The sequence below is a fragment of the Cetorhinus maximus genome, chromosome 12 (assembly GCF_964194155.1).
Source record: "Cetorhinus maximus chromosome 12, sCetMax3.hap1.1, whole genome shotgun sequence".
NCBI lineage: Eukaryota > Metazoa > Chordata > Chondrichthyes > Lamniformes > Cetorhinidae > Cetorhinus > Cetorhinus maximus.
The window spans coordinates 29,789,049-29,802,440 of record NC_135890.1 but is presented as its reverse complement, the minus strand read 5'-3'; the positions used below and the strand labels follow the sequence as shown (position 1 = coordinate 29,802,440).

Below are 13,392 nucleotides of genomic sequence, written 5' to 3'. Positions count from 1 at the left end.
ACCCTCCCTTTACCAAATGCACTGTTTTGTTTTTCACTCTCCCGTTCACCTCCCCTCCCCCTCAACAAGAAAAGCCCTGCCATTACCCCCTACTCCCTCAACCCCCAATCCAATCCCACCACTCATGTGCCAGTCTCTGTCCACTTGCATTCAAACCATGTTCAATCCTCCTTGTATCAACCCCAAAACATCCAAATGCCAATCAACAGTGGTTAGCAGGTATGTTTTAAGCAGCTTAAGTTTAAATTGCAAAGAATTTTCTCAAGTATTAATCGCGTGTTTTTTGTTGTAGTGTTATGGAGGGATCTGTGACTGCACAAAGAATAGCAAGGTAAGACTGAGCTCATCTTTATCGCATCTGTGTTGTTGGGTCAGAAGACAAATTTGCTATTACTTTGTTGATATGAGACTTCTCCAGTGGAGGAGCTGTGCCAATTAGACAGCTTTGAGTAAGTCCTGAATCCACTCTGGCTTGATTGGAAAACCAAAAAATGGAGGCTAGTTAGCATCATGCGACTGAATACGTTTTGTGAACTCCATTCAAAAGGAGCACTGAGAATTGACCTAGAAGTCAATGTGCCCGATTTGTAGATTAACTTTTTTCTGATTAACTTTAATGACTTGAAAATTGTGAGCACCATGAACTGAATGCACTGAGCCTCATGCACGATTCTCATAGAGTTCACCTGGCAATTATACATATTAATATTCCTGTCACCATGTCAGAAAATGTTTCGATATGTGCATTTTGAATATGAAATCATAACTTGTAAATCGTATTTGGCTTTTTTAGCACATGAACTTGGTCAAGCATAAATTTGTAATATAATTTGTTGATTAATCATAATTATAAAAGAGAAAAAAGATTTTCATTTGGATTAAATTTTTTACTGGATAAATTACACACTTGAGGTTAGTCATTTGTGCATCTCAAGCTAGTGAATGCGAGTCCACAGCACAAGTTTCTTGCAAATGACGGACTAAAATTGTTATGCAGTAACTGGGAGGACGATGAGTGACGAATGGAAATTAGCCTTTGAAAAAAACTGTACCTGAGCCTAGAAATTTGCATAAATGCATGTTTATGCAGTTCGGATTATATTAATCACTCTTGCTGGTGTTTTCTCTGCAGCACTTTGACTGTGTCATATTGGATGATGGTGGGTTCCTACTTATGTCAAACCAGGATGAATATATTGGAAAGGTAAATTCTATCATGCTGTTTGGCCTTGTTCAATTTTAATCCTTTGAATTATTACATGGCCTGCATTATGTTAATGGTGGTGATCAAGTTTTTCTTCAACACAAGAACGGGACTGTTTACAGGAATGTTTTCTGTAGCAATAATACTGATGTTGTTCAGAACAAGTCTTGGAAGGCAAGGTTAGGTGGCGCATTGTCCTTTCACCTCTAGGGAACTGAGTTTGAATTCATCCCTGATCATTGACCGCAGTACAAAACTGTTCCTTGTTCATAACCAATCAGCACTTAGTTAGAAACAGCAATGTAATAAGAGGTAACAGACATGGTTCATGTGGGGCATAAATATGCCTCTCTGGGTATGGTAGAGGGTGCTCTTCTGAGACTCATGCGATAGATAGGAATCATTATATCAATCCAATGCAATAGCTATGAAAGTAGTGCTGGATGCTGTGAATAACAACAGCTTCTATTTATATAATACCTTTAACATAGTAAACTGTCCCAGGTTGCTTCACAACAAATGTTATCGAACAGATTTTGACCTCGTGCCACTGAGAAAATAGGGCAAATGACTAAAAACTTGTTCAAAGAGGTATAGGTGCTAGGAGTGTCCTAAAGGAGGGGAGAGCGGTACAGCAGTTTAGGGAGGGAACTCCAAAGCTTAGGGTCTTAGTACCTGAAGTCAAGACCACCAATGGCAGAATGATTAAAACAGTGATGCCCAAGAGGCCAGAATTGGATGAACTCAGATATTAAAGAGGGTTGTAGGGGCTGGACGGGATAGGGAGGGGCAAGCCATGGAACAATTTGAAAATTAAGTTGAGAATTTTAAGATTGAGGATTTGCTTAATCGTAGGTCAGCAAGCATGTTGGTGATAGGGGAATGGAGTGTGAATTAAGACAGGAGCAGTAAAGTTTGGATGACCTCAGAATTACAGAGGATAAAATTTGGGAAGTCTACCAGGAATGCATTAGAATAGTCACGTCTAGAGCTGACAAAGGCATCGCTGAGAGTTTCAGCAGCAGATTCTCTGAGGCAGAGTTGGGTGATGTTACAAAGTAAGAAATATGTGGTCTTAGTGCTGGTGTGGATATGTGCCAGAAGCTCATCTTGGGGTCAGATATGATACCAAGGTTGAAAACAGTTTGGTTTCGCCTCAGACAGCTGCCATAGAGAGGGATGAAGTCAGTGGCTAGGGAACAGTGTTTGGAGTGGGTTGGGGGAGCTGCGGCGGTGGTTTGCTGGGAGTAGTACCTAGCGGGAACTATAGCTGAAGGTCAATTTTTTTTAGAGGACCAGGAAGAATATTCATGTTCTTCCTGGCCCAACAAAAATTGATCAAAAGAGAACTGACTCACATTTTCTGGGCAGCCTAGACCAATCCCTTTAAGGATTGTTGATTTGACCACTCTATATCAGCTCCATTTTGGACGTTCAAATTTTTATTGGGGTCCCATAGTCGGATTTTGACTCTCTCTGCCTAGCGGAGACAAGGTGGATGGACTGTTAAAATTGGTCAGGTTATTTACTCACTCACAAGCTGCCAGGATTCCACTGTCCAGAATTTTAATCCACAGTCTGGCAAAGGCAACAGGGATATCTACTCACAGTCAGCTGAGTCCTTCTTTACATGTGTATTTTGGGTCCCAATTACATAATTTTCACTGAAGCATAAGTGGGGAAGGCACCAAAGCTTTTGATCAGGTGAAGGCCAGACAGGACTTTCTGTGAGGGTGAAGAGACCAGAGTGCTCTTCTGGAACTCACAAGTCAATCTCAGACCCCCTTCTCATGTACAAGATTCTCACATACAAGAGTCCCACAAGATGCACTCAGAGCCTGAAACTGCTGCCTATGTTATGTAGCAGGTGACCCCTGAGCTGTACGATTATCAGCTGCATCATGTTGACATCCTGCCTGTAACGTAAAATAGCCCAGGCCTCATTTCAGCAGCAGCAGGTGAGTTTCAATCTCACCTTGTTCTCCACCTGGCCAAAGCTCCCTAGTTAAACTCAGTGTGTTGGTCTGATTAATTGACCCTCTAAAGGACTTGCTTCAAGGCAGGATTAGTCAATGGGGCTATAAGTGCAGCCATTGTTATTTTGTAGGCCAACACTGGAGCCAAAGTGTGTTATTTATCTTGTTGCAGAGTTTCCTTGGAAGCCATTTCAAAGAAGTATCTTGTAATATTTGTGACATCTTTTGTTAATGTGTATATCAATTACATTGGCCATTTGTGCACAATAACAGGCATCTGACCTGTACATCAGGAATTTCTTTGAAGTTTCTCACCATCGATTGCCAGAACTTTGGAAACTCCATTTGCACAGTTTATCCAGGGTTTCCGATGATCTTCAAACACATTTACAATCAGGGGGACCCCTGAGGAAATTCCCAGCAGTAGGCTTCAAAATCTGGTGTGAGTAGTATGTCAAACCGTTTTGTCAATTCCAATTGCCGTTTCAGATTGGCAAGTTCTTCGGTGAGATTGATCCAAGTCTGATGAGACGCCTTCTAAACACATCGCTCTACGCCTTTAACAAATCCTATGATTTTCAGTCTGTGTGTGATCCAGAAACGGAGACAAGAGCAGCAGCGGGACTTCGCTCGGTCTACGTTGTAAGTGAATTAAAATTGTTGATAGCAATTATAATGTCGCCTCAGTTCTAAGACATTGCCTGCCCATGGAACAGATTTAATTTCTCTGAAGGCATAGACCTATATGTTTTACTTAGTTCACAAAATAACCTTACAAGGAGATTATTCGCAAATTTGCATTTCATTTAAGAAGCTCAATATATTTTATTGACATCGTAATGAAAGATATTTGAAGACGACAGACTTCCACACTAGGGGTAGAATTTTCGGGTTGGCGAATGGACGCGGGGCCCGCTCACCAACATGTAAAATGACGCATGGTGATGTCGGGCGGGCGTCCCAACGTCACCGCGCGTCATTTAGATTTTCAGTTCCATGGGCGCATTGTCGAACTGTCAAAGGCCTATTAAGGCCTGTTAAAAACTAATTGAAATAATTAAATGAGCTGCCCGTCCAACCTTAAAGTTGGCGGGCAGGTGAAGAGCCCTTGCGGCCTTCGCATTTTTCATGGAACCTCATCCACAGGTTTCATGAAGTGTTTAAAAATTCAATAACATTTTAAAAAAATATTCATTGACATGTCCCAGCTCATGTGACACTGTCACATGATGGGACATGTTTTAAAAGTTTTTAGTTTCTTTACTTAGATGTTTAAAACTTAAACAAATCTCCCTGAGGCACCTCTGTACCTCATGGAGATTTTTGTCCTCCTTCACGCGCATGCATGAAAGAGCGCAGGCCCCAACTCAGGGAACCTTCCCCCGCCCACACAGGGAGCGTTCAGCGATTCCAGGCAAGCATCACGCTGGGCGGGACTTAATTGGTCCGCCCATGTAAAATGGCTGCGTGGCCCTGATCGGGTTCGCGCCCACCACCACCCCTGCACAACCCGCCCACCCCACCTCCGATGTGGGGAATTTTCTGCCTTATATGTCACTCAACACAGTATGCAGCATCAAAATATAACTGCAGACCTCTGTATAGTGCAGTGCTAGCTTCTGCAGGCATTTACCAATCCCCATCAGTCCCAGCTCCGACATTCACATGTTCTGACACCAGAGCTGAATTCCGGAAATGAGATGAGCGTGACTGCCCTTGCCATCAAAGCAGCATCCACCTGAGTGTGGAACCGAGGAGACCTCATTAAACTGAAATGAAGGCAGAATTGGTGAGGAGGGTGCTCTCCAGTGGCTAGATTCAGACCTGTGACGAAGGAAGATTGTTGTGGTTATAGAAGGTCAATTGCTTAAGTTCTAAGACATCACTGCACAATTCACAAAAACGTAAGAAATAGGAACAAGAGTCAGCCATTTCACCCTTCAACCCAGCTTTGCCATTCAACAAGATTGAGGCTAATCTTCTACTTCTGCTATTTGCATCCATAGTGCCTAAAGATTGATCGATACCTGATTTGAATATACTGAACGACTGAGTAACCACAGCCCTCTGGGCAGAGAATTCCACCCTATTAGAGAAGAAATTTCTCCTCATCCCAGCACTGAACAATTACCCTTTATCCTGACACTGACCCCCTAGCTCTAGACGTCACTGCCAGGGGAATATCTTCCTAGCCTCTACCTTGTCAATCTCTTAAGCATTTTTTAATGTTTAATTGAAATCACCTCTCATTCGTCTAAGCCCCAGGAAATATGGGCCTAGTCTGCTCAATCACTCCTCACAGGACAATCCCCTCATCCCAGAATCCATCTAATGAACCTTCATTGTACTCTGTCTAGGGCAGGTATATCCTTCCTTAGGTAAGGAGACCAATTGTACACAGTACTCCAGCTGTGGTCTCACCAAGGCCCTACATAATTGCAGTAAGATTTCTTTACTCCTAGACTGCAATCCATTTGTAATAAAAGCTAACAACCATTTGTTTTCCCAATTGCTTGTTGTACCTGCCTGCAACCTTTCAGTGATTTGCATACAAGGCCATCAGGTCCTTCTAAATACCTACATTTTCCAGTGTCAAACCATTTAAAAATATTCTAATATTCTTGTTTTTCCTACCAAAGTGGACTACTTCACATTTCCCCCACATTATATTCCATGAGCAATGTTCCCACTTAACCTGTCTGTATTCCTTTGCAGACTCTTTACGTCCTCCTGACAGCTTACTTTCCCACCTAACTTTGTGTTATCAGCAAACTTGGACATATTGCATTCACATAAGTCATTGATATAAATTGTACATAACAGAAACCAAGCATTGACCTTTGTGATCCTCCACCAGTTGCAGTCTGCCAACCCAAAAATTACCCATTTATTCTTACTCTCTGTTTTCTGTCCGTTAAGCAATCCTCAATCCATGCTAATATATTACCTGCAATCCCATTAGCCCTAATTTTGTGTAATAACCTTTTGTGTTGCAGCTTATCAAATGCTGTTAAATATTCTATTAACTGCAACTTCAAAAACTCAATAAACAGATCTTTCAAAGATGATTCTTCTTTCAGAAATCTGTCTTGTCTCTGCCTGATCATAATATGATTTTCTAAGTGTCCAGTTGCCAGATTCAAACATTTTCCCTACTACTGATGCCAAGCTATCAGGCCTATTTTCTCTCTCCCTCCTTTCCTGAATAGTGGGTTTTAAGGTTGGTACCTTCCAATTCTTGGGCACCATAACAGAATCTAGGGAAATCTGGAAGTTTCCACAGGAAAGTGTCCATAATAGACCCTATAGCCATCTTCAGCCACTTCACAATCGATCTTCCCTCCATCATAAGGTCAGAAGTGGAGCTGTTCCAAACGATTGCCAAGTGTTCAGCTCCACTTGCAGTTCCTCAGATAAAGGAGTCAGCTTGATCAGCACTCCCAGTGTCAATAAGAGGCCCCTCAGCCCCATTCTTCCCAATGTGGAGGTGATTGGAGAGGGGGAACCATGTCTGAATAAACAGATGTTCAGCCATAGCTAAAGAGATATGTTATTTTCATTCCAGTCTCATTTGTGTGATTGCAGTGCCATATGAGTGATGTCATAATGCTTTTTAATGAACTTAAAAATCTAATAGAAGTTGCTTCAATCTCTGGGAGTAAATATACTTCAAGATTTTTTTTTAAGTGTGAACACTACAGATTGAATAGGATTGCAAGCCCTGAACAGCAAAGTACTGCAAAACACAAAGAGGCTGAAAGCAAAAGGAGCATTGTCACCCTGACAAACATTATACTCATTTACCCAGAATCATGATCTGATGAAAGAGCAAAGATCCAAAATATTAACTCTGTTCCTCTCTCCATAGATGCTGACTGATCTGCTGAATATTCTCAGCAACTTTTTGTTTTTATTAACCCAGAATCGTAGTTACCCGTTAATATATCTCACTAATGTTATTTGAAAAGTGTGTTCACAGCCAGCTCTTCACCACCTTCCCCACTCCATTTCAGAAATCTTGCACTATCTTGATAAACTGTTGTAAATTTGATTGATGTATTCCCAAATGACCTTATATTAATATGAAACATTTAAAATCATAGTTAGTTAGATTCTGCTTACTGAATACAGTAAGCTCCTGAGTTAATAATGTTGTTTCTTAAATCATTTTTAGCCCAGCATAGTCGATATTTTGAATATAGGTTGGTGGGCGTCAAGTGCAGCATGGTAAGTGAAAATAGTTTACTTATTTTTACATTATCATACTTAAATAATTGAACAAGTGACAAAAATACACCAGTTTTGAAGGCAACAGGGAGTAGAGCACATGGGTCAGCAGCCATTAGACTGGATTAAATATGTAAGGCTTTAAACTTGGGTCAGCAGTTTGACAACAGAATAAATTCCGGTAGACATTTAGGCGTAACTTTACCCGACTTTCATCTTGTGTGTAGAGCATTTGTCTTTGTGTTAAAGTTGTGCTTTAACTTTCTTCTAGCACCTGTATCCTCCACCTGCACGTACTTGGGAGAGCAACAGCTGGAGGTCCAACTACTTGCCCAATGTTAATTTTGAGAATGCTCCATTGTCCCAACCTGGGTAGCAGTGATTCATCAGATAGGCTTAATGCCTGTTTGAATTTGCCACTTTTCTGTTTGTCTGTATTTTTTATCGCGTTGCTTGGTTCACCTTTTCAAATTTGGCATGACCGATGCTTTGGAAAGGCTTGTACCTTCAGCATCTAGGGGAGGCAGGTCATTGGAATCGGGACAGGCAGGTGGCGAGAGTCATTGTATGAAAGTTCTAGCTCTGAGGCAGTTTTGATATACAGCTCCCCACATTGATATTCCTGCTTAATTAAAGATAATATCAACAGGTACCGGCTTTGTATAAAAAGTTGGAACCATCTTTTTCAGAAATATTAGCAAAAAATGTCACGGTAACTGAAATAAGTGGCACATATTAGTTTGCTCACAGGAGTAATAGGAATAACTTATTTCACAATGGAATATACATTCAATTAGATATAACTGTTGAAAGAAAAATAAATGGTTTCATAGAGCTGCCATTAATAATTTTTTCAAATGTCAATTGTTTTAACTATTTTTACTTAGGATCTGCTAAATATTTCATTGTTTATTAAGTTCTGCATTCAACTTACAGCAGACAAGGCTAGATATTGATCTTCATGGCCTGGCCAGGAATCTCATGCCTTTTCCAAGCCTGAGCTGCCCTGTAAGGACATGTGATCTGCCCAGATAGTGAAAGGGAAAATCTATCCTGTAGCTCTTGTCCTCACTGTTCAAGCATTTATTTTTTTATCTCTATTGATATCCAGGTCCATACTGCAGCAGCTGTTTGTCAGCTTTACCATCCCACACTTTCTTGAAGCAGGTACATCAAAATTTGTTTGGTGGAAATTTTTGTTTCTGGCATGCCTTTGTGTATAGTCTATTGTAAATGAAAACCATCAGAGGCAAATTGAATTACAGTGCATTCCCACAATGGCCATGATTTTCCATGTTGTCAGAATCCTAGCGTATTTTGATCAGACTACAGGTGAGGCCTACCCACCCTGACCAGAATTAAGGTTTTTTGAAATTCTATGGATGAGCCTCTGGTGGCTAGACATGGGAGGCCTCAGGCCTACTGTTTTATAAGTGTAGCCAGCAATAATCGTGCTGGCTAGGGAAATTTGGCACAATCTGTTCAAAGTATAACAGGGAGAGCTTCATTGAAAAACGCCATCCGAGCCGTGCAGGTAGTGCCCCACAGTGCTGCCTGTTCCAGTGAATCTATGTAAATCGGTCTAGCAGCACTAGAAGCAGTGCTATGGGAATGAATTCCCTGCTCTAAATCTATTCACTTGATCACCCTGTTATTGACTGTACATGCCAGTATAATCCTTTAATTTTTGAATCTTCACATTGCTGTGGCAACATTGGATACCTGGAATGCCTCAGTGTTTCTCAGGCCTGGCATCACTGAGTTGGAAGTATTGGGAAATCTGTCGAACATGATGGATTCCCTTCATTTATTTGCCATTACAGTAGGCCCACCTGTATTTAGCTGGAAAATTTCAGTCTTGACATTGGAGAGCAGGAAGCTGGTGGACCAGTTCTCCAAAGGATTTAACAACCTCTGCCTGTTGGAATGATTCTGGAGAACTGGATAGCTCCAATAGAAAATGTTAGCCCATAACTGTAGCAGCTGTGATAAGCAGTTTTAGCTTTGCACTGCCATTAAACTGGTGCAGTGTAGATTAATGTGTCGATGCTGGAGACTCGAAAGTGAAAAGCTATGGGGTGCCTGTGTTCCAAGCTAAAGGTACTGACTTACAAAACATACAACTCTTAGAGACACATACATCTCCCTTTGAATCTTTGCTGTGAATCCATGGTCACTGCGTGTGCCAGCAATTTATCCCAGGGATCAATACTTCACTGCAAATAAAAAGTACTTCCTAGCATCTAACCTTGATCTATGTTTTTGTAATTTCTGCTTACCCCCTGCTCCTCCCTAATCTTGTAAATAGGGTTAACTCCAAGAGCTGATCTACTCAAACTGAGTCTCACCATTTCCTTATTGTAAAGACCTCAAACATATTTTCTTGAAACCTATGTTTTTCCACAGTAACAAGCTCAGGCCTGTTCAGCCTGTCCTAGGAACTCTGGCCTTTAAAGTATTAGTCTTAGTCCCCTTCTCTGAACCTTATCAAGGACCTCTGTTATTTAAATCTAAGATGTTAACATTGATTAAATCTCTATCGTCTACTTCCTACCTGTAGGAAACTCGTTCGAGTTACCAACAGTCACAGATTGCAACTCTTTTCGAGTACAATCACAGTTCTTGGTTTCCGGGAGTGGGACATGAACCCACAACCCTCTGATTCAAAGGCGAGGGTGCTATGAACTGAGCCACAGCTGACACCTCCCTTTAAATACATATCTTCATGTTGGTGCAGAGTACCAATAAGAGATACTCTTACAAATGCAACAATCTTTATCTGACAGTACTATTTATATTATACTAACTGCAAACGTGATAAACCATCCTTATGAAAAATAATATTTCAGCTCAACATTCATTCACCTTTCATTTTTGGTTTGCAGTTGGCGCAGACACTGAGGATTTCTCCGAACCTTTATCAAAGTCCAGCTGTATCACTGAACAGACTCAGTATTACTTTTATGATAATGAATCCTCCTTCTATGGTCTTGTGGATTGTGGTAACTGTTCAAGGTAGGATTGCAGCAAAATGCTAGCGCTATTGGAATCTCTGTGTTGTGGCTTGGATCAATGCTTTTCAGACAAACAAACAAAACTGGGCAGTTAACTGTTCCAGCTGCATTCTCCATGGCAACACCTCCGCCAATCAGTGTCCACTAGCCAAACAATCACCAGTCTCTTCTTATACGGTATAAATTGTTGTTCTCCCGTTTCTGTTGGTAATTTCTTGCGAGCTATCCTGATGAGTGCAAGATGGAAAGCTTTGATACCATTTGTTCAACTTTTCATTCAGTTCCATGTTTGAAAAGCCTGCAGTCTACACTTCCAGTAAGTGTCGCTGAAAGAAATCTACCCAAAAGAAAGATTGCATCAAAAAAAGAACTTGCACTGGTACTGACACTGACAGAGCACATTTCACAGCCTCAGGGACTTAATAGCCAATGCATTACTTTTGAAGTGTAGCTATTATTGTAATGTATGAAGCACAGCAACCAATTTGCACACAACCAGGTCCCATTGACCTCACCCATCCTAGTAACATCTATTTTGCCTTTCCAGCCATTTTGTCTGATTGCACCTCTATAAAACACTTTGGGACATTTTTCTACACTAAAGGTAGAACATAAAGCAAGTTCTTATTACCGTTGCAAAGTGTTTATGGTCACAATGCACAGAAATCTTTAGCATAGAAAGATAATAGATAAAAATAAAGGAAGAGGAATAAAACTACAACATACATTTATGTAACAGCTGCCACACAATGAAACTCATAAAGGTGCTTTGACAACAATAAAAGGCATTCATCAATAAGGAGGGAAAGTGACTCAGACATGTTGAAAGAGATAGGGTTGAAGAAGTTTTTGAAGGTGTGGAGAGAAGATGCAGACTTCTTTTAAGGAGAATTCCTGAGTGTGGAGACTCTGCCGCCAATGAAGAACTAGATGGAGGGTATTTGTGGATTTTATTATGATCCACTTAGGGACCAGTAACCTTTGTTGTAAAGTAGATGAAATTTGAAATCCCAGGTATTTGCTAACACAATAGAGCCATGAAATTCCATGGTTTTCAACAATCAGAAGAAATCTTACTGTACAAGTATTAACAAAGCAAACAGTCAATACTATCTATCTTATACTCTAACATCCAGGATCAACACGAGGTAAGCATTAACTAACAAGCAAACTGTGGTTGAACATACCATAAACTGCACGTTAAATGACAGATGCAACCAAGCCAGGTCCCCCGAATTTCTCAGCAACCCACCCAGACACCAGTAACCATTGTGAGTCACAAAAATCCCTGAAAATCTTCTCTTCCTCACAAGGAATTACAGCTCTTCTCCTTCCAGATGTGGGTATATGTAGATATGGGTTGCAGTGTATTCAGTCACAGGAGTAGACTTTCTTTCTGAGCTGTATGATTTTCTGAAAAGATCCACAGGTCAATGAAAATGGCAGTTTCAGGTTCTCATTTGGCAACATTGATTTACTTCATCTGACACATACTTCATGACATCTCTATCTTATTCCTACTGAAGTTGCTCCCATGAGAATTGTGGCTGGCAAATGGAACTTTAACATTGTATTTGTTGAACGAGAGAGCTACATGCTCATTTTTACTGCAGTGACACAATTAGCAAGAAATTCAATTCAACAGAAATGGTTCCATTGTGTTGCAGCATTTGACAATCATGGGAAGAAGTTTGCAGGTCATTTGGTGTGAAAGCTCGTGCCTCACTGTTAATGTCACAATGCTGATGTATGCAATCAGGAATTTGATTGCAGACTATGTAAGAAGGAAATAGATTTAGGTAAAATGTGGGGGGTTTTGTTTATATTCAAAATAAAGAGCTGAAATTAGTCTTTGCCAGTAGCACAAAATGATCTCACTGTGAATCAGTTATGTTTTATCCTGCTCTTTAAAGTCAATGGAAAAGGCAATTGGGGTTGGTGTAAAGCAAGCTGCCTATTTGCTACCAGTTCATTTTATGCTATTGATGAAGACCAATTTCACCTCTCAAAATCTAACAAAAAAAAGATAGCTTTTGCAAATGAGACTAAAATGGCTGAATAATGGACTATTCTTTGATTAAAATCTTGAATAATATAATCTGGAAATGATGCATGTTCATTCCCCTTGGTTAAAAATTTTCACAAAAGCATTCTTGATCAAAATTTATTAATTTTCTTGTGTTCACACTGTTCAGTATTAATTTTGATTTAACTTTCTTTAGGCTTTACCATGCGGAGAAACTCTCCAAGACAAACCTGGTGTTTATACTGGTGGAGAGTAAGCCCACATGCCAGTCCTGTGACTCCAAGCCTCTTATGCAGGCAGAACAAAAATGTATCCTCTACTGTGTCGATATTGTACTAAAGGACTTTATCCATCACCAAGGGCAGTAGTTTAATGGGTGATTGGGAATGGTAGTTACAGATAGGACACTAATGTGGTTGGAACAGTGATGCTATCATTGCTCATTTATATGCAATGAAAACTTATATGGCGAGTGTTGCACATTGATAAAAGTAACATTGTTAATCACAAATGATAAAAATGTTACTTAGTACTCTTGATTTGCTATTGAATGGTCCATCAGATCAGTTGACACAGTGTAGGAACAATGAACTGGAGATTCCAAAGTTCAACTGGAAATCTATCTTAATACTCTCAGCAAGCACAAACTGAGTTTTGCTGCCAATCTCATGGGGTACAGGCCCAAAGTGTTTATTTTAGAACTTCTTTATTAGGCTATTTTTATGAAGAGGTAAGACAATTGGAATATTTAACCAGGATATTAATAGTCCTAACCAATAGTTTTAGTCATGTGTTTAAAGAAGTTGGATGCCAAAAAATCTCCAGTCCTTATAGTGCACTCCAACAGTAACAATAACAGGGGTGCAATTTAAACCAAGACCTGGGCTGGCCGCTTGCTTGCATGGAAATTTAGCTGAGTCTTGTTCGAGCCTCTGCTCACCTCAA

General features: G+C 40.4%; 1 protein-coding gene across 2 annotated transcripts in view; it reads left to right on the top strand.

The window, feature by feature from the left end:
• Positions 1-13,392, top strand: part of LOC144687340 (voltage-dependent calcium channel subunit alpha-2/delta-1-like) — a 693,974-nt gene that overhangs the window by 668,245 nt on the left and 12,337 nt on the right. For both annotated transcript variants that reach the window (XM_078553326.1, XM_078553325.1), the window contains 7 exons: positions 293-331; positions 1,133-1,204; positions 3,670-3,822; positions 7,355-7,407; positions 8,519-8,574; positions 10,293-10,422; positions 12,644-12,756. In XM_078553326.1, the coding sequence (XP_078409452.1) occupies positions 293-331; positions 1,133-1,204; positions 3,670-3,822; positions 7,355-7,407; positions 8,519-8,574; positions 10,293-10,422; positions 12,644-12,756 (616 nt within the window). The remainder of the gene's footprint in view (positions 1-292; positions 332-1,132; positions 1,205-3,669; positions 3,823-7,354; positions 7,408-8,518; positions 8,575-10,292; positions 10,423-12,643; positions 12,757-13,392) is intronic.